The sequence below is a fragment of the Drosophila arizonae genome, chromosome 2 (assembly GCF_054131065.1).
Source record: "Drosophila arizonae isolate 15081-1271.41 chromosome 2, UAZ_ARI_1.0, whole genome shotgun sequence".
Taxonomy (NCBI): domain Eukaryota; kingdom Metazoa; phylum Arthropoda; class Insecta; order Diptera; family Drosophilidae; genus Drosophila; species Drosophila arizonae.
The window spans coordinates 17408632-17428153 of NC_142922.1; the positions used below are offsets into that span (position 1 = coordinate 17408632).

Sequence of the window (19522 nt, forward strand, 5' to 3'; positions counted from 1 at the left end):
GAACTACAGAGTATAATCTAAGTTGTCGTTGGTCACTTAAAGCTTGACTGCTACGATCTCTACCTGGCGCCGGGTTCAACATTTGAGCGCCACTAGTGTTTCGCGAAAGTCGTCCTATATAAAGGGCAGCAGCTGCAGTATTTCTTCAGTTGTCCTAGGCCTGTTCTTGTCATTGGACTATTCTTATTAGGGTTGTCGAATTTTTTAAAATATCGCATTTGGTGATATTTTAAGTTTTGAATAAATAACAGTATGATATTTGATACGCAACTTAAAAATAGCGATTAATCAATATTTGTCGAATTTTTAAAAGTATCGCATCGATGATATTTTAAGTTTTGAAAAAATAACAATATGATATTTGATACGCAACTTAAAATATCGATATATCAATATTTTTCGATTTTTAAAAAACCTATTTCCACAATAAATTTGTAATCCGTCCTAAAAAAGAAGAATAATAAGAATAAGGATTTTTATTGAAATTATAAGGACCACTCAAAACTACCATAGTGCTTTTTTTATATGTGATGCCATATCTAATGTGTTAGCCACTTGATTTTATTACTTTAAGACACACACATTTGGCTGTTCCATTTTTAAAGTCAGAATAATTAGTTTTCACTATATTCAATTTATGTACGGTCACTTATAACTTAAATATGTAAAAATATCGCCAAAAATATTCCGATATAAATATATTTTGTATACAAAAAATATCGACATATTAATATTTTTATATATTTTCAACAAGCCTAAGATATCAACATTTGCAAAAGCTCAGGTCCATTTGAAATACGTCATTTGCAAATATAGGAGGAGGGGTTGAATTTTAGGTGGGTGGATTATATCACCAATCATAATTTCATAAAATACACATGTATCAAGCTCTAAAAATATAGCAGAAATAAATTATTATTATTATTTTTTTTTTTTCATATTTGTTGCAAAAGAGACATGGTATCCTAAATTTACAGTTTATAAATTCTATTGTATTCGTCAAAAACTTTTATTTATTTATATTTAATTTAAATTTCGGTTGTGTTCAAAAGGCCATTCTGTATGACATGCCCAAGGTACATATATAAAGAGTACTGTAATAGCTCTATCAATTCAATCTCAGTGCACACGTGTTTCCCCGATTATGCTTCGATTTTGAAACGTGATGCCGAAAACAAGTCTGTCAAGTCAGCATTCGCTTATTCAAGTATGAAAATACTTAGAAACACCAATGAATTTTCTAGAAATTGAAATGATAACCAATTGTTGCGGTAGGTCAAGCTATACACAAACAGCCGTTACTCTCAGCCCGTCCCTTGCCGAATTACAAGAACAAACAAGGCCTTCGAGAAAATTCCAACCACCCCTCTTTGTTAATGCGTTAGTGCTATCGCGCTCGCATTCGCACTCACTCGGAAACACAACGAGGGGAAATGACATTCGAGTCGATTCGAGAGAGCGCGTCGAGAAATTTCGAACAGAGAGCGCCAGAGTATAAATACGGCTGAAGTTCGCTCTTTGGCTCAATTCAATTCAAGCAAGTGAACTGAAAACGTCGAAAGACAAAAGCGAAATACAAACAAGCGACTAGCTGAACAAGCTAAAATACAACTGAATAATTTGAAACCAAGTGAAGTCGAATTAATCTGAAAAGTTAAGTTAAAAGAAAAGTAGAGTTATAAAAGTAAAAGAAACAGAAAGAGGAAATCCATTTCCACAACAACTAGAAGTTGAACAGAAGAGAAGAGAAGGAGAACACAAAACACAAAACAAACAGAATGCCAGCTATTGGAATTGATTTGGGCACCACGTATTCCTGCGTGGGTGTCTATCAGCATGGCAAGGTGGAGATCATTGCAAATGACCAAGGCAACAGAACGACGCCCAGCTATGTGGCTTTCACAGATTCGGAGCGTCTGATTGGTGACGCGGCCAAGAATCAGGTGGCGATGAACCCCAAGAACACAGTATTCGATGCGAAGCGTCTGATTGGTCGCAAGTACGACGATCCAAAAATAGCAGAGGACATCAAGCACTGGCCCTTTAAGGTAGTCAGCGAAGGTGGCAAGCCCAAGATTGGCGTCGAGTTTAAGGGAGAGCAGAAGCGCTTTGCACCCGAGGAGATCAGCTCAATGGTGCTATCGAAGATGAAGGAGACAGCCGAGGCGTATCTGGGCCAGACCGTCACAGACGCAGTCATCACAGTACCCGCCTACTTCAACGACTCGCAGCGCCAAGCCACCAAAGACGCAGGCCACATAGCCGGCCTCAACGTGCTGAGGATAATCAACGAGCCGACGGCGGCGGCACTGGCCTATGGCCTCGACAAGAATCTGAAAGGAGAGCGCAATGTGCTCATCTTCGATCTGGGTGGCGGCACCTTTGATGTATCCATTTTAACCATCGACGAGGGTTCGCTGTTCGAGGTGCGAGCTACGGCCGGTGACACACATTTGGGCGGCGAGGACTTCGACAACAGACTGGTCACCCATCTGGCGGAGGAGTTCAAGCGAAAGTACAAGAAGGATTTGCGCTCTAATCCTCGTGCTCTGCGTCGCCTGCGCACTGCGGCGGAGCGAGCCAAGCGCACGCTCTCGTCCAGCACGGAGGCGACAATTGAGGTGGATGCGTTGTTTGAGGGCCACGACTTCTACACAAAGGTGAGCCGAGCGAGATTCGAGGAGCTGTGCGCCGATCTGTTCCGCAACACACTGGCGCCAGTGGAGAAGGCACTGAACGATGCCAAAATGGACAAACAGCAGATCCACGACATTGTGCTCGTCGGCGGCTCGACGCGCATTCCAAAGGTGCAGAACTTGCTGCAACAGTTCTTCTGCGGCAAGAGCCTGAACCTTTCCATCAACCCCGACGAGGCGGTGGCCTACGGTGCAGCCGTCCAAGCAGCTATACTCAGTGGCGACCAGAGCGGCAAGATCCAGGACGTGCTGCTAGTGGACGTGGCTCCCCTTTCGCTGGGCATCGAGACGGCAGGCGGCGTCATGACCAAGCTGATTGAGCGCAACACGCGCATCCCGTGCAAGCAGACGAAGACCTTTTCCACGTACTCGGACAACCAGCCAGGTGTCTCCATTCAGGTGTTCGAGGGCGAGCGTGCCCTTACGCGAGACAACAATGCTCTGGGCACCTTCGATTTGTCGGGCATTCCGCCAGCACCGCGCGGCGTGCCCCAGATCGAGGTCACCTTCGACATGGACGCCAATGGTATCCTGAACGTATCAGCCAAAGAGATGAGCACCGGCAAAGCCAAGAACATTACCATCAAGAACGACAAGGGCCGCCTCTCGCAGGCAGAGATCGATCGCATGGTAAACGAGGCCGAGCGCTACGCCGACGAGGATGAGAAGCAGCGCCAACGCATCTCGGCTCGCAATAGCCTCGAGAGTTACGTGTTCGGCGTCAAGCAGGCCGTGGAGCAGGCCACTCCCGACAAGCTCAGTGAGAGCGAGAAGTCTTCTGTACTCGAGAAGTGCGACGAGACGGTCAAGTGGCTGGACGCCAACACCACAGCCGACAAGGACGAGTACGAGTACAAACTGAAGGAACTTACGCAGCACTGTTCCCCAATTATGACCAAGATGCACCAACAAGGTCAGCCACAGAGCAACAACGCCAACTGTGGCCAGCAGGCGGGCGGCTTTGGTGGTGCCGGTTACAAAGGACCCACCGTGGAGGAGGTCGACTAAAGTCATTCCCAGCCATAGCTCTCCTATACTTGATATTAGTTTTTAGTTTAGCAGACTGATTAAGAATCTTCACAGATACATTTAGTTCTAGACTCGACGGATAATTTAAGTTAATTGTTAAACTATTTCTAAGTTAGAAACAAATTATAGAATAAACGAATTAATTTATTTTGAAAAAAAAAAAAATCTAATTATCTTTTAATTGGAGGGTGGGTAAACAGCTTTCAGCTGGAAATAATGCAAAGTGCAAGATGCCGTGAATTTGAACTCTGCAAGAGAGCTGATACGCCAATCTCTCTATGATTCTTTATTGAACACATGTGAATACACTTGCAGAGATTCTGCTAACTATACAGTTAGCATCGACCGCGCTTGGGCTACAATGAGGTCAATAATTTGATTTAGGACTAATTGACCCAATATCGTATAAAAATTTTGAATTTCGTTGTTAAGGTTTCTGCTACGCCACTCATCGAGGAATTTAATTTAATTTAACTTTAGAACAGAATAAACAGCTATCTATTCCATCTACTAATTATAAATATTAATGTACATAAGGTATTTAGCATATCAACATTTAGCCTTATCAAGAATATACAGATGTACATATATTTTTGAGTTGCGTATTGATGTGTTTCGATTTCTGTTACTCTGGCTTTCCCATAGTCTGTCTTTCTGTCTGCTTAACAAAAGTAAGGCACGAAAAAGAACTACAGAGTATAATCTAAGTTGTCGTTGGTCACTTAAAGCTTGATTGCTACGATCTCTACCTGGCGCCGGGCTCAACATTTGAGCGCCACTAGTGTTTCGCGAAAGTCGTCCTATATAAAGGGCAGCAGCTGCAGTATTTCTTCAGTTGTCCTAGGCCTGTTCTTGTCATTGGACTATTCTTATTAGGGTTGTCGAATTTTTTAAAATATCGCATTTGGTGATATTTTAAGTTTTGAATAAATAACAGTATGATATTTGATACGCAACTTAAAAATAGCGATTAATCAATATTTGTCGAATTTTTAAAAGTATCGCATCGATGATATTTTAAGTTTTGAAAAAATAACAATATGATATTTGATACGCAACTTAAAATATCGATATATCAATATTTTTCGATTTTTAAAAAACCTATTTCCACAATAAATTTGTAATCCGTCCTAAAAAAGAAGAATAATAAGAATAAGGATTTTTATTGAAATTATAAGGACCACTCAAAACTACCATAGTGCTTTTTTTATATGTGATGCCATATCTAATGTGTTAGCCACTTGATTTTATTACTTTAAGACACACACATTTGGCTGTTCCATTTTTAGTCAGAATAATTAGTTTTCACTATATTCAATTTTTGTACGTTCACTTATCACTTAAATATGTCAAAAATATTGTCAAAAAGATTCCGATATAAATATATTTTGTATACAAAAAATATCGACATATTAATATTTTTATATATTTTCAACAAGCCTAAGATATCAACATTTGCAAAAGCTCAGGTCCATTTGAAATACGTCATTTGCAAATATAGGAGGAGGGGTTGAATTTTAGGTGGGTGGATTATATCACCAATCATAATTTCATAAAATACACATGTATCAAGCTCTAAAAATATAGCAGAAATAAATTATTATTATTTTTTTTTTTTTCATATTTGTTGCAAAAGAGACATGGTATCCTAAATTTACAGTTTATAAATTCTATTGTATTCGTCAAAAACTTGTATTTATTTATATTTAATTTAAATTTCGGTTGTGTTCAAAAGGCCATTCTGTATGACATGCCCAAGGTACATATATAAAGAGTACTGTAATAGCTCTATCAATTCAATCTCAGTGCATGGTGCACAACTTCACAAATGCATTTGTACATGTATGTATGTACATACATATGTATGTATTTGTTTGTACATACATACATATGTACATATTAATGTTTAATGGTCAGTGAACCTCATCTAGCATTAAGAGTGCACACGTGTTTCCCCGATTATGCTTCGATTTTGAAACGTGATGCCGAAAACAAGTCTGTCAAGTCAGCATTCGCTTATTCAAGTATGAAAATACTTAGAAGCACCAATGAATTTTCTAGAAATTGAAATGATAACCAATTGTTGCGGTTGGTCAAGCTATACACAAACAGCCGTTACTCTCAGCCCGTCCCTTGCCGAATTACAAGAACAAACAAGGCCTTCGAGAAAATTCCAACCACCCCTCTTTGTTAATGCGTTAGTGCTATCGCGCTCGCATTCGCACTCACTCGCAAACACAACGAGGGGAAATGACATTCGAGTCGATTCGAGAGAGCGCGTCGAGAAATTTCGAACAGAGAGCGCCAGAGTATAAATACGGCTGAAGTTCGCTCTTTGGCTCAATTCAATTCAAGCAACAGTGTTGCCGAATCAGCTATTTTGTAGCTAGATCTGGCTACTTTTTAAGGCCGATTGCTACACAAATTTTCAAACAGCTATTAGCTACAAATCTGGCTATTTTCAAATATTACATTTAGCTAAAATGTAAGCGAACTTATAGCAAAATTTGCTTTGATACTTTTTAAATGTAAATGATTTAAATGTATTAAGTTTTGTGTAGAATTAATACTACAACTGAAGAATAGGTAAGCTTTCTAAAATGTTATGGAAAATTCATTTCTTATCAGTTTTTATACCCTGAACCCATTTTCAATGGGAAATCAGGGTATAATGGTTTTGTGAAAAAGTATGTAACAGGCAGAAGGAGGCGTGGCAGACCCCATAAAGTATATATATTCTTGATCAGCACGACGAGCTGAGTCGATATAGCCCTGTCCGTCTGTCCGCTCGTCCATCCGTCCGTCCGTATGAGAGCGTTGATCTCAGAAGTTATAAGGGCTAGAGAGCTGAAATTTGGCATGCACACTCGTGTGTACCATACGCAGTACAAGTTTATCATTTTTTAACTCATCCGATAACTTTTTTATCGAGAATGATCGAAAAATTTATTTTGTTATTTATGCTATGAGTATAGCGTTCCACACAACGACCTTAAAAAGGCAAATTATAAAACCGACAATGGTGAAAATGACGAGTTGGTAGTAATAGATGAGATATTATCTAAATTAAATTAAAAAGTTGACTTTTTGTGAAAAAAACAGCACTGTTTTCTTTTTTGCTACTTTTTCAGCTATTTTAGAAGAAAGTTGGCTACTTTTAGCTACTTTCAGCCTTCGGTTTTGCTACTTTTGCTGAAAAAGTTTCGGCAACACTGTCAAGCAAGTGAACTGAAAACGTCGAAAGACAAAAGCGAAATACAAACAAGCGACTAGCTGAACAAGCTAAAATACAACTGAATAATTTGAAACCAAGTGAAGTCGAATTAATCTGAAAAGTTAAGTTAAAAGAAAAGTAGAGTTATAAAAGTAAAAGAAACAGAAAGAGGAAATCCATTTCCACAACAACTAGAAGTTGAACAGAAGAGAAGAGAAGGAGAACACAGAACACAAAACAAACAGAATGCCAGCTATTGGAATTGATTTGGGCACCACGTATTCCTGCGTGGGTGTCTATCAGCATGGCAAGGTGGAGATCATTGCAAATGACCAAGGCAACAGAACGACGCCCAGCTATGTGGCTTTCACAGATTCGGAGCGTCTGATCGGTGACGCGGCCAAGAACCAGGTGGCGATGAACCCCAAGAACACAGTATTCGATGCGAAGCGTCTGATTGGTCGCAAGTACGACGATCCAAAAATAGCAGAGGACATCAAGCACTGGCCCTTTAAGGTAGTCAGCGAAGGTGGCAAGCCCAAGATTGGCGTCGAGTTTAAGGGAGAGCAGAAGCGCTTTGCACCCGAGGAGATCAGCTCAATGGTGCTATCGAAGATGAAGGAGACAGCCGAGGCGTATCTGGGCCAGACCGTCACAGACGCAGTCATCACAGTACCCGCCTACTTCAACGACTCGCAGCGCCAAGCCACCAAAGACGCAGGCCACATAGCCGGCCTCAACGTGCTGAGGATAATCAACGAGCCGACGGCGGCGGCACTGGCCTATGTCCTCGACAAGAATCTGAAAGGAGAGCGCAATGTGCTCATCTTCGATCTGGGTGGCGGCACCTTTGATGTATCCATTTTAACCATCGACGAGGGTTCGCTGTTCGAGGTGCGAGCTACGGCCGGTGACACACATTTGGGCGGCGAGGACTTCGACAACAGACTGGTCACCCATCTGGCGGAGGAGTTCAAGCGAAAGTACAAGAAGGATTTGCGCTCTAATCCTCGTGCTCTGCGTCGCCTGCGCACTGCGGCGGAGCGAGCCAAGCGCACGCTCTCGTCCAGCACGGAGGCGACAATTGAGGTGGATGCGTTGTTTGAGGGCCACGACTTCTACACAAAGGTGAGCCGAGCGAGATTCGAGGAGCTGTGCGCCGATCTGTTCCGCAACACACTGGCGCCAGTGGAGAAGGCACTGAACGATGCCAAAATGGACAAACAGCAGATCCACGACATTGTGCTCGTCGGCGGCTCGACGCGCATTCCAAAGGTGCAGAACTTGCTGCAACAGTTCTTCTGCGGCAAGAGCCTGAACCTTTCCATCAACCCCGACGAGGCGGTGGCCTACGGTGCAGCCGTCCAAGCAGCTATACTCAGTGGCGACCAGAGCGGCAAGATCCAGGACGTGCTGCTAGTGGACGTGGCTCCCCTTTCGCTGGGCATCGAGACGGCAGGCGGCGTCATGACCAAGCTGATTGAGCGCAACACGCGCATCCCGTGCAAGCAGACGAAGACCTTTTCCACGTACTCGGACAACCAGCCAGGTGTCTCCATTCAGGTGTTCGAGGGCGAGCGTGCCCTTACGCGAGACAACAATGCTCTGGGCACCTTCGATTTGTCGGGCATTCCGCCAGCACCGCGCGGCGTGCCCCAGATCGAGGTCACCTTCGACATGGACGCCAATGGTATCCTGAACGTATCAGCCAAAGAGATGAGCACCGGCAAAGCCAAGAACATTACCATCAAGAACGACAAGGGCCGCCTCTCGCAGGCAGAGATCGATCGCATGGTAAACGAGGCCGAGCGCTACGCCGACGAGGATGAGAAGCAGCGCCAACGCATCTCGGCTCGCAATAGCCTCGAGAGTTACGTGTTCGGCGTCAAGCAGGCCGTGGAGCAGGCCACTCCCGACAAGCTCAGTGAGAGCGAGAAGTCTTCTGTACTCGAGAAGTGCGACGAGACGGTCAAGTGGCTGGACGCCAACACCACAGCCGACAAGGACGAGTACGAGTACAAACTGAAGGAACTTACGCAGCACTGTTCCCCAATTATGACCAAGATGCACCAACAAGGTCAGCCACAGAGCAACGCCAACTGTGGCCAGCAGGCGGGCGGCTTTGGTGGTGCCGGTTACAAAGGACCCACCGTGGAGGAGGTCGACTAAAGTCATTCCCAGCCATAGCTCTCCTATACTTGATATTAGTTTTTAGTTTAGCAGACTGATTAAGAATCTTCACCGATACATTTAGTTCTAGACCCGTCGGATAATTTAAGTTAATTGTTAAACTATTTCTAAGTTAGAAACAAATTTTAGAATAAACGAATTTATTTATTTTGAAATGAAAAAAATCTGTCTTAATTTCCTGGAAAGGGGTGAACTGCTTTTAGCTTGAACTATTTGAAAATGCGATATGTCGTAAGTTCATTCGTGTTCATGATCGTGAAATATGTTATTGGCTCTACAGAGTTTAGGGTAATTTTTATTTAATTTTATGGTTTAGACTATATATACCTCACATGAAAAGCACAGTTTTTAAGCGGTGTTTTTCAGCTAAATATTTATTATGGTTTACTATATATTTAGTTTAATTTTTTGTTTTGTTTTTTTTTTTTTCATTCGGTCTGAACTCGTTTAAAATATACATATATTGCAAGTTGTTTATCGAATATGAGGAGATATACAATTCTAGATATATATAAATATATCGTTAATATAGACAACTATCGTTAATTAATGGCTTGCGGGAACAGCATGACAAGCTGTAAATAGTTTGTGCGGGATGGGATAACTGTGAAGTGTAGCACTTTTAAAACAAAAACAAGAGATTTACGACTTAGATTTATCTTTTTAAATGTACAGTTGTGCAATAGAACACAATTTAATTGTAAATTAAGAGTAGATAGTGTGTAAAAGTATGAGGAAAATAATAATGAAAATTTAATATTTGTAGAAATAATTAAAATTACTTACAATGAGAGTAGAGTAGTATTGAACAGAGGCAGGGCAACAGTTAATTAACTATATTGCAAATTTTAAAAATATTTCATAAAATTAAAAAAATGATTTAATTTAACAACAATTACGATATTACATGTAATAGGATGCTGTGTGGGGAGCGTGCGTGTTTTATGAATCTCATAAGTTTTGCAAGAATGATAATAATTTCGTTTCGTAGTTCTTATTCGATTCTAAATTGCGTAAAGAATGCCGCTCCTCGGGAAACAAATGCAATGCATAGGGCTTGTTTGCCTTATTCAAAGCGCTGATCAGTCGTGACGTGTGATTAAAATGCACATTCTCATCGATCAGACCATGAATGAGCAGCAGTCGATTATCCCTAGAGAAAGTAGAAAGATAGATGGAGTATTATATCGCTATGAAAAATCAGCCAATTCTCCACACTCACTCGTCAGGAAATGCATGCACATAATTGAGTACTGAGCCAGCTGTATATCCCGCTTCATTGCACTTGGGCATATCCATATATCGTTCCGTATAGCCTGTATCATAGTATTCCCAATTCGTGACTGGTGCTCCCGCAATGGCCACCTTGAAGATTTCCGGATACTGCACCAAGCCCATCAAGCTTAAATAACCACCTGAGGGAACATAATATAGACATATATATATATATATACTTAGCAATTGATAGATTTGAATAAGCCCTACCATAGGACCAGCCATGTATAGCAACTCGGTCCATATCAATGTATCCCAGTTGATCCGAGAGTATGCGCAGGGCATCCACCTGATCAGTCAATTCCACTTGACCCATGCGACCCCGAATATGACTCTCGAAACGTATGCCACGATGCCTGGAACCGCGTGAATCAATGCAGATCACACAATAGCCCTGGGCAGCCAGCATATGCATGCGCAACTGATGTTTGCCCTGATGGCGATTATGATTATTTAAAGAATTTATTGAATAGTGGGAGCTTACCTTAAATGTATTGTTCACGGTTTGCACCTCAGGTCCGCCATAGACATTCAACACCGTGGGATATTTAACTCCCAATTGAAAGTTGTGAGGCTTAAAGACCATGGCGTAGACGATATCGCCTGATGGCAGCTGTGGGCGAAAGATTTGCGGGCAATATTGCGGCTCCGGTTTGCCACCCTCATGCAAAAATCCAACCAAAGAGATCTGTATACCATTGACACCGCCATTCTGGCAGGTTTGCGTGACACGCATCACCTTGCAGCTTGGAAGGCGTTGGATATTGCAATAGACGAGCAACATTAACTGGCATAGCTATCAATGGATATGCACAAAGACTACGTCAGTCACTTGGTCATTTAAGGCGAGCTACTACTTACATCATCAAACTCCACCAGATATGAGTACCCCGGCTCGGTTAACAGACGTATGTGCTCTGGACGCTGCAAGCTAACTACATAGAGATGCTTCTCTAATGGAGTATCGCGCAGTCCCACAAAATAAACCAATTGATTGGGCTTGTCCACCCATAGATTACGTGCCAGCACCTCCCATTCACCGCTCGTCAGGGCCACCTTATTAACGATGCGTGGCTGCAGTGCGGCTGCCTCCACAAAACTGGGATGCTGAGCAGCGGCTGCGGCAGCCGACGCATCCGTTTGGCTGCCATTGACATGAGTTAGTAGTAAGCTGGAGGTAACAAGATACAAATGTCTAAAGCCCGTCTCCTCAGAGGCCCATAGATAGGTGACGCTCGTATCACCCACTTCCAGAAAATAGAGCATATCATGCACATTGATCCAGCTCTCTGACTGCTCGGTATATATGACCTGCAGCGGCGTTATTGTGCGATTATATGGACTGCGCCAGCTGTGATCCCCAATGGAATCTGTCGGCGTGGACACTTGACTACTGTACGATTCGCAGAAGTTGTCCAGCGGTATTAACATAACATCCAAGCGCTGCTGCTTGCGATTAAGACCCTGCATCCAGACGCTGTGAATTCAAAATAGAATATAAGTACAATGCTATATTGATATCTCACAAGATTTGTCGCATACTAGTTGGCATCCGGTGTCCAGCCGACACGCACGACGTATTCCAGCCAGGGAAACACCGCCGACAAGGAATAGGGTAAATCCTTAATGGTTATCTCGCTAATTAGTAGCGCTTCGTTGAGCACAAATTGAACAAGCTTCAATTTGGATTTGGCGTTTTGTGTGCCGCTACGTGGAAAGCGATACTCATCCACCTCGCCAGGCACAGCCGTCGACGAAGGGAATGTGTAAAGGGACACATCCGTTTCATCTACCTCCTCGTAGACAATACGATAGATGCCATCATCCGAGTGCGGCTGCCACCAATAGCCCTGATAGCGACTGAACTCCTCTTGCATCACATACGATGGCACTCCTGCACTTAATGCATCATCCGCAAACGTGTGTCGGCCGCTTCTCGTGTACGTCAAACGTTTCTCATGACCGCTTAGCGTGTGCGTTACCCAGATATCACAGTCACTGATGTGAGCAATCAGATCGGAGTTCTGTGGGCAGATTTGTGGATCCAATGCCGTCCACTCGGGGCATGTTCGCAGTTGTGTGGGAAAAAGCAGACCAGACTGCCAAAATAAATGCAAAGCAATAAAAACATGTATTAATATGTGACTAAATGCACGCTCCACATGCACTGCTCACATTATATCCCGTATCCAGGCATTGATACAGATCGTTTAAGCAAGGAAAGACCAATTTGCCGCTGGGCTTATGCAGTTCATACGATGTAATACCCCATGTAGACAAACGCTTGCGCTCCTGCATCAATTGGTATTCTCGAGCACATGGATAGGCACCACCGCTTCCACCTATGCCGCTTCCCACTTGGCTGCTGGGTATGGGTTGTTGGAGCAGTGTTTGCCAAATCAATCTGTTAAAGAAAAGCAAAGTTTTATACATTTTCAGCAGTCAAGGAAAGTTTTCAAACCTGGGCTTAGGCTGTGGACCAAAATGAAACGATGGAAGGTTTATTGTTGGTGATGCTGCTCCACTTGGACTACCGGCAGTGGCAGCATCAATGTCAACGCCACTGGTCTGCTGCAGCTGCTGTTCGTCGTGCTGTCGCAGGTTGATGTCCGTAAAGAGCAACGTTGTCTCCCAGTTGTGTGGCGGTGTACTCAGGAAATAGCACCGTGCACGGCCATCGGATAGATGACGGAACTGAACATTGGTGGGCACCATCGCCGATAGATTGGACAGATCCTTGCGAATGTCTTGGACAACACATCTGATCTCAGCCCACGTTTTGGATGGCGTCGGCGCTGCTATATGTCCATCATTGTCAACAGCATCATCCTCGTCCTCCTCCTCATCGTTATCATCGCAGTCCTCATCGTTTACGCCCAGACCATGCGGGGGTGTGCCACTGGTAGGCGAACTCAAATGATTGGTGATGGCCGATGCTGCAGCTACCACCACCTCTGTTGTGGTTGCTGTCGCTGCTGCCGCTGCTGCTGTTATTGGTGATGTGAGTGAATTGAGAGCGCTGCCTATTGAGGAGTAAAATGCATTAGCTGTTGTACCCAGCGAGCCCATGCTCGTAAGACTAGCTATCGAACCGGCACCCACGCCAATTCCAGAATGTGTTGAGCTGGGCGTACTGGCTGCACTATGACTCCGTTCCATGGCATTGGTAGTGATGCTGCCGGCAACGCTTACAGCCGTCGAAACACGTGAGGTGAATCCATCGAAGAGATTTACAAACGATGTGGCCGCTGCGTTGGTTATACTATGGCTGCGTTGATGTCCATTGTTGTTCTTGTTTTTATTGCTGTTGCGTTTGTTATTATTTATGTTGCTGTTGCTGCTGCTACTTCCACTGCTGACGCCAGTCGTACCGATGTCAACGCGTGGTGGTGCGCTGGATTCTGTAGAACTAGTGGCATTTGGACCGCCCAGATTGACAGTGAGCTGCGAATTCCGAGATGATTGTTGTTGTTGTTGTGTCGTTTGTATTCTGCTGTCCATGTTGTGATACTTGATGTGTTTTTTAGCGAAAATGCAATGAAGTTTATGTTTTCACTCACAATTTTAAATTGACCCAAATCTGTACTCCACGTACATACACATTCAAACACAAGCACGCACACATGTATAGACACACACACACACAGGCAGACAAATGCAGACAGACAGAGAGACAAATTGATAGTCCGCTTTTTGGTTAATTTCTTATCCCTTGCATACACGTACTGACTCACATACACATAGGCACGCATGTATATACATGCCAAATTACACACTCACACAGCCATGCAAGGGTTTTGTTATTGTTGTTATCGCTGTTGCTGCTGTTGCATTTCTGTGGTTTATTATTATTATGCACTATTTTTAACAAAATATCTATATCGTCACGTTTTCAGTTAGGTATCTAGCTATGCTGTTGTCTACCCGCTTGTCTTCTCATTTTTTCCTCCTAGGTGTTGCGCTCTTGTTTGTGAAACGGTGTGTAGATTGGTAATTGTTGTTGTTTTTTCTTTTCATTTATCGTCTCAGCAAAAAAAGTGAAAGTCTTGCGCGTGTTGAAAGTGGCAGTCAGCTCACTCATATGATGTAGCTATTATTTCAATGCACACTTTATTTAATGCTTATTCCAAATGTTTGCTGTACAGAATATTCTATTGAATAGGTTGTTTTTATTGTTTGGTCACGGGCCGCGATGAGTGAAACGATTTCAACTGCAATGCCGTTTGGTTTACTTGATTGTATATCACGCAGCGTTGCACTTTGGTGAATCAGTGTCCCCATATAATTTACTCTTTGCCAATATCATGAAACGGTCACACTACGCAGTTGAATGTGATAAGTCGGTTTTATTACTGTTGCAAAAAGTTATTTATATGGAATGTTTAGAATGGTAAAGGCATCGTAGGAAAAATATTTCAATTCCTCCGTTGGGCCAAACACACATTTGTCAATACGGCTAGTCGGGCTACCAGTATATCTTAACCAAATACGCCTAAAAGTTTATCATTAATGTTTGTTTATAGCCTGAACCCATTGAAAATGGGAAATCAGGGTATAATGGTTTTGTTTTAGTTTTTATTTGACAACTTACATAGCTTCGAAGCTTTTTGTGTACCCCTGTATCAGTCCTTTAATTGTTTGATGCTGGGTATACAGGCACCATCCGCGAACGCTAAGCTTTTGAGCCCGTCTTAAAGTATACTAATTAAATTATTAACGTAATAAGGGTCAATCAATTAAAGACACTTCTTACATGTCGAAATGAAACATCTGCAATTGGATAACTATTAATTTCACATCATTTTTATAGTATTGTCTGCTGTCATGACATACCGTGCACAATACCGAAAATTTCAAACTCACAGGACTTAATAGTTAGATCTTCGCTATCTTGGTTCGTAGTTAAAGCTTTCTGAACTTCCGATGTTCTTTTGATATTATGCCTTTGTAATCGCGATCTATCCGTTTGAGTCTCAACGCCATCCATTTCAAAAAAAAAAAAAAAAAAAAAAAACCATAAACAAAAAAGTGTACAGACAAACAAATCTGAAATTCTGAATATTCAAAATCAATCGATAACGACCTGGACGATCATTATATTTCAAAAGTAGAGCAGCACTGCCTCGTGTGTATATTGGTGCATACCAGTTATCGTTAATCGCTACGCACTTTACGAGACGACGAGTCGCAGTCGCAAATTAATTTCAAAACAAAGCATACAGAATACAAGGAGTAGAAAAGTATATCAAAACGAAAATGACTACGAGTACTGTATATGCTGGTGTGCATGTTAAAAATAAGTTAAGCGACTTTTATCCCGTGCACAATATTGATATGGAACAGGATGTGGCATATTTGAAGAAGATCATTACCGAGCAGCTGCAGTTGCAGTTCGATGCCAATGAACTTGGTATGTATATAGTTATATACTATATATGTGTGTACACGTTTAGTATAAGCAATAACGCCAATTCATTGTGTGCTCTTCAATGCAGATATATGCTATTTGGGCAAGCTACTCAACGACGACTGCAAGCTTTCAAGCACAATGAAACCAAACGCTATTGTTCATTGTTTCCGTAAAATGAAATCGTATACACCATACGAGCCGCCTGCCGCTAGCGATATCAACACTAAGCACATACAGGAGCTATTTTCACTGACTTCGCACTTGCAAATCAGTGTCACATCCCGTTTTAACATACTACAAAAAATCCTAGCTGAGTATCCAGAATTTCGGCGTAATTTGGGTGCTCAGGCTCTGATTCGCGACTCCGTGCTGTTCAACATGCTTCATGAACCGGAGGTGGTGCAGAATCTGGTGCGGGATTATCCTTTAATTTGTGATGCAGCTTCATTTATAGTCGATACCATACGTAAGGAATTGGCACGCAACAGTTCTGCCACGCAGTGTAAGTGCTGTCACTGAATTGGAATTCTTTCATGCCTGATTATGACATTTTCATTTCTAGTTCAGGAACAAGCTGCCTCAGAGTCCACAACCTCATCGGAGGAAGAGAACTCTTTGGGTGCCGGCAGCAGCAGCAGTGGTGGTAGCAGCAGCACAGCAGCTGCTACCCTGGCAGCCAATCGTAGAGATGAACTGGCCAACATACGACAGATCAGTCGCCAACAGTTGGCTAATGCTTTGGCCCGCGTCGACATGAGCTCCTTTAACTCGTTGTCAAACATAGCTCAACGCAATGTAGATGAGGCACTTAGCGATGAGCGACCTCGCACCAGCACATCGACTGCTGCCAGTGGTACAGCTGCTGCTGGCACTACAGGTGGCAGTGCTGCTGCCATCTCATCAGAGCTGTTGCGCAATGAGCTGGCACGGGCTTTTCAGTCACTGCAACAGCAACCGCCTCCGTCAGTTGTGGAGAACATGGACATGGAGTCAGGAGCCACAGATACCAGTGAATCGGCTGCAGCTGTCGATGACCCCGAGGATGGTGATGATGATGCTGGCGATGACAGCGATGTGCTGCCGCGTTGCTATCGCCGGCATCGCTTCACCGAACAGTTGCGCACCATGGCAGCCATGGGTTTCATAAATCACACCCAAAATGTTAACTACTTGACTCTGGCCGACGGCAATGTCGAGCATGCTATAAATCTACTAATGTTGGGCATGAATTGAACTATGTCGAGCGCTTAGCCATAAGCAGCTGTATTTATTCTGCCGTTTTCTAAAATATATGCATATGTTAAAGCATATATTATATATATGAATATATATACACACATATATAATATATATATTTATGTACACTTAAGCGATTTAGCATTATGTTTTGTGGTAGCTCCAATTCTTTATGCAAATAAACAAAAATACGTTTGCAGTATATAGTGGGGATGCTTGTATTGGAATCCGCACCTCTAGCTGCTTGGAGCGCCGGGGCGGCCATCATATCAAATTAATTGAATTGAACTACTTAATTAAATAGTCTAATGCTTTGTCCTTATTGTTATTAAATTTCAAAAGGGCCGCCGAGATTTTTGTTTCTTCGAATCCGAGATCCATTAACTCGCCCAATGGAATGAGGTGCTCGATTATCTGAATGGTATGTAAGAACAATAAATCAATCAATGAGACATGGCATGTGCCCTACATAGGATATACTAATGTACCTTTTTATCATCGATGCCACACAGGCTCACCACCTTTGCCACTCGTTCGAGCGGGAAGCCCATGGAGCTGATGCGCTGCGCTAGTTTCTGTGCCGGCACAGTCAGCTCTTGGAATATGTTGGCATTGTTCTGCTGGCTGTTGGACAGTTGCTGTGGCAGTTGGGGCTGAGTTAATGCCAAGGCCTGCTGTTCATCCTCATTGTGGCTGTACAGACGGATGCGACGCTTTTCCGCTTGCTGCAGCTCCGTTTTTAATTCTCGTAGTATGTCAGGCACGCTCCTCGATTTTAAATCTGCTTCCGATGTGTTCGGTGACAGCATACTAATATTGTTAACCGGAGGCATCACCGATTGAGGTAGTTGAGTGGGCGTGCCATAACCATTGATATAGCTATGCTGCAAGTAATTGTGATTGGGATAAATTTGCCGCTGCTGCTGTTGCTGCTGAGGATAATAGTGCTGATTGTAGACCATGTGTGGATAGACGAGTTGTTGTTGCTGCTGTTGCGATTGCTGAGTAGGAGTGTTATACAAGGGAGTTGGGTACATGGCTGGAATGCCTTGGGCATCATCACAGTGTACTTGGAAATTGACGCTATCTAGCGTCGCTTTGGTTTCGGCCAGGGTCGTAACAGCCAGCTCCAGTTCCGGCTGCATCTGCTGCTGTTCGTTTTTATTCTCTGGCTCGCTTATCTGTTCCGCCTCGTTTGATGCAAGTGGCTTTTGAGTCAATTGTGTCTGGTGCAGCACCTGCGCCAGTATATCCAAATCATTGATCGTCTTCATCTCAATATTATCGAATGGCGTCGAGTTCATATTGTACTCAAAATCTGCATAGTTTAATGAGCTGTTGCGTTTATGGTGTGTAACAGCTGGAGTTGCTGTTGCGGCGTTGCTCAGTATGGTGGGTTGCAGAATATTATTGAAATTACACGAGCTCATCGACTTTGGTTTGAGTTTCTCACGTGACTCAGCGTCGCTAATTGACGTTGTTGAGGTCGTTGTTATAGGGACCGCTGCTGCTGCGGTTTTTGCTGTTGGCGACTCCATGGCTAACTCATCATCATCGCTATCCGAGGACAACTCCGCTGCACTGGGGTATTCAACAGCGCCAAGCATTTCCTTTTGTTTAGCCTCAAGCGCACGTTGACGTTCCTGTTTGCGCTGCTCCAGCCGCATTTGACGCGCCTGCTGCTGCTGCTGACGCATGCGACGCCAGTGCTGGCACTTGGTGAGTACACTTCGTTCCAGCTGGTAGTCATAGTGAAATGCCTGCTCTTCCGCATAGTAGTTGTCTCTGTATTGGGCCAAACGATTCGCAATAGTCGGGGGCAATTGGTATACTGGGGGTGGTGGTTTATAGCGTTCGACTATTTTGACGGGGACATCATCCATATTTTCTGGCCTGCACTCGTCATAGGCGCATACACGGCGAATTTTATTAATTGACTCTTAATTGCTACGCACTTTTTTTTGTGACTTTCCGTGTTTTTGTTGCTTTTTCGTCTCTTAGTTCTCTTTTGTTTTCGCAAAACGATAATATGCAAGCAGCAATCGATAAGCCTTTATGTGTTGACTCATATAATTCGTTTTATTTGTACACACTGGTTATCTATCGATGAAGGCCGTTAAAACGTAAAATATGTAACGTCTGAAATATATACTTTTGTTTGCAAATAAATGAGCTTTAGTGATTAATTACAATTTAATTTTAAAATCTATTTACTTTTAAATTCTGCTTATTTGATATTATTATTTGATTATCAAAGAATAGTGTTCACAATTTCTGTGTGTCGGTTTTTTACTGAGCAGGAACTGGGGATGCTCGATATTTGAAAACCATTTTCATAAATAGCAATCACGTAGTGAATGAATGAACATTTAGAACTTCAATATGATTGAAATTTTGCATAAGTATTATAAAAATATCTATGTTGGCATAATTGAAAGCCCAATACCGATATTCATCCCCTAACAGCATCGA

General features: G+C 42.9%; 4 protein-coding genes and 2 pseudogenes across 9 annotated transcripts; 3 read left to right on the forward strand and 3 right to left on the reverse strand.

Moving 5' to 3' along the window:
* The first annotated feature begins 1529 nt into the window (after positions 1-1529).
* LOC149270461 (major heat shock 70 kDa protein Bc pseudogene) lies at positions 1530-7077 on the forward strand (annotated as a pseudogene). Of its 2 annotated transcripts, none has more exons than XR_016270562.1 (2): positions 1530-6311; positions 6857-7077. The product of XR_016270562.1 is annotated as a major heat shock 70 kDa protein Bc pseudogene, transcript variant X1 (transcript). The 2 variants fall into 2 exon arrangements; XR_016270563.1 differs by having other exon boundaries at positions 1530-6210.
* A 108-nt stretch (positions 7078-7185) lies between these two features.
* Positions 7186-9262, forward strand: LOC149270462 (major heat shock 70 kDa protein Bc pseudogene; annotated as a pseudogene).
* A 521-nt stretch (positions 9263-9783) lies between these two features.
* On the reverse strand, positions 9784-14674 carry LOC108611930 (dipeptidyl peptidase 9). 3 transcript variants are annotated; one of them, XM_089471526.1, is made up of 9 exons: positions 13497-14672; positions 12866-13427; positions 12580-12808; positions 11947-12503; positions 11266-11881; positions 10889-11200; positions 10615-10837; positions 10352-10544; positions 9784-10282 (listed from the first exon to the last, which is right to left on the reverse strand). In XM_089471526.1, the coding sequence occupies exons 1-9, from the start codon at positions 13903-13905 to the stop codon at positions 10081-10083; spliced, it is 3303 nt and encodes a 1100-aa protein (XP_089327652.1). In that variant the 5' UTR covers positions 13906-14672; the 3' UTR covers positions 9784-10080. The 3 variants fall into 3 exon arrangements, with proteins under 3 accessions (XP_089327652.1, XP_017860279.1, XP_017860270.1); XM_018004790.2 differs by having other exon boundaries at positions 10615-10825; positions 12866-14674; XM_018004781.2 differs by having other exon boundaries at positions 12866-14670.
* LOC108620945 (acylphosphatase-2) lies at positions 14458-15401 on the reverse strand. Of its 2 annotated transcripts, none has more exons than XM_018017995.2 (4): positions 15238-15401; positions 15158-15174; positions 14996-15105; positions 14458-14896 (listed from the first exon to the last, which is right to left on the reverse strand). In XM_018017995.2, the coding sequence occupies exons 1-4, from the start codon at positions 15389-15391 to the stop codon at positions 14770-14772; spliced, it is 408 nt and encodes a 135-aa protein (XP_017873484.1). In that variant the 5' UTR covers positions 15392-15401; the 3' UTR covers positions 14458-14769. The 2 variants fall into 2 exon arrangements, with proteins under 2 accessions (XP_017873484.1, XP_089327746.1); XM_089471620.1 differs by having other exon boundaries at positions 14792-14928.
* Positions 15402-15660: 259 nt separating this feature from the next.
* On the forward strand, positions 15661-17252 carry LOC108612044 (uncharacterized). Its single transcript, XM_018004932.2, has 3 exons — positions 15661-15814; positions 15900-16316; positions 16377-17252. Exons 1-3 carry the CDS (start codon positions 15661-15663, stop codon positions 17045-17047), a joined length of 1242 nt encoding a protein of 413 aa, XP_017860421.1. The 3' UTR covers positions 17048-17252.
* LOC108612016 (uncharacterized) lies at positions 17244-19391 on the reverse strand. The gene is made up of 3 exons (XM_018004893.2): positions 19265-19391; positions 17539-19201; positions 17244-17464 (listed from the first exon to the last, which is right to left on the reverse strand). Exons 2-3 carry the CDS (start codon positions 18931-18933, stop codon positions 17339-17341), a joined length of 1521 nt encoding a protein of 506 aa, XP_017860382.1. The 5' UTR covers positions 18934-19201; positions 19265-19391; the 3' UTR covers positions 17244-17338.
* Positions 19392-19522: the final 131 nt, after the last annotated feature.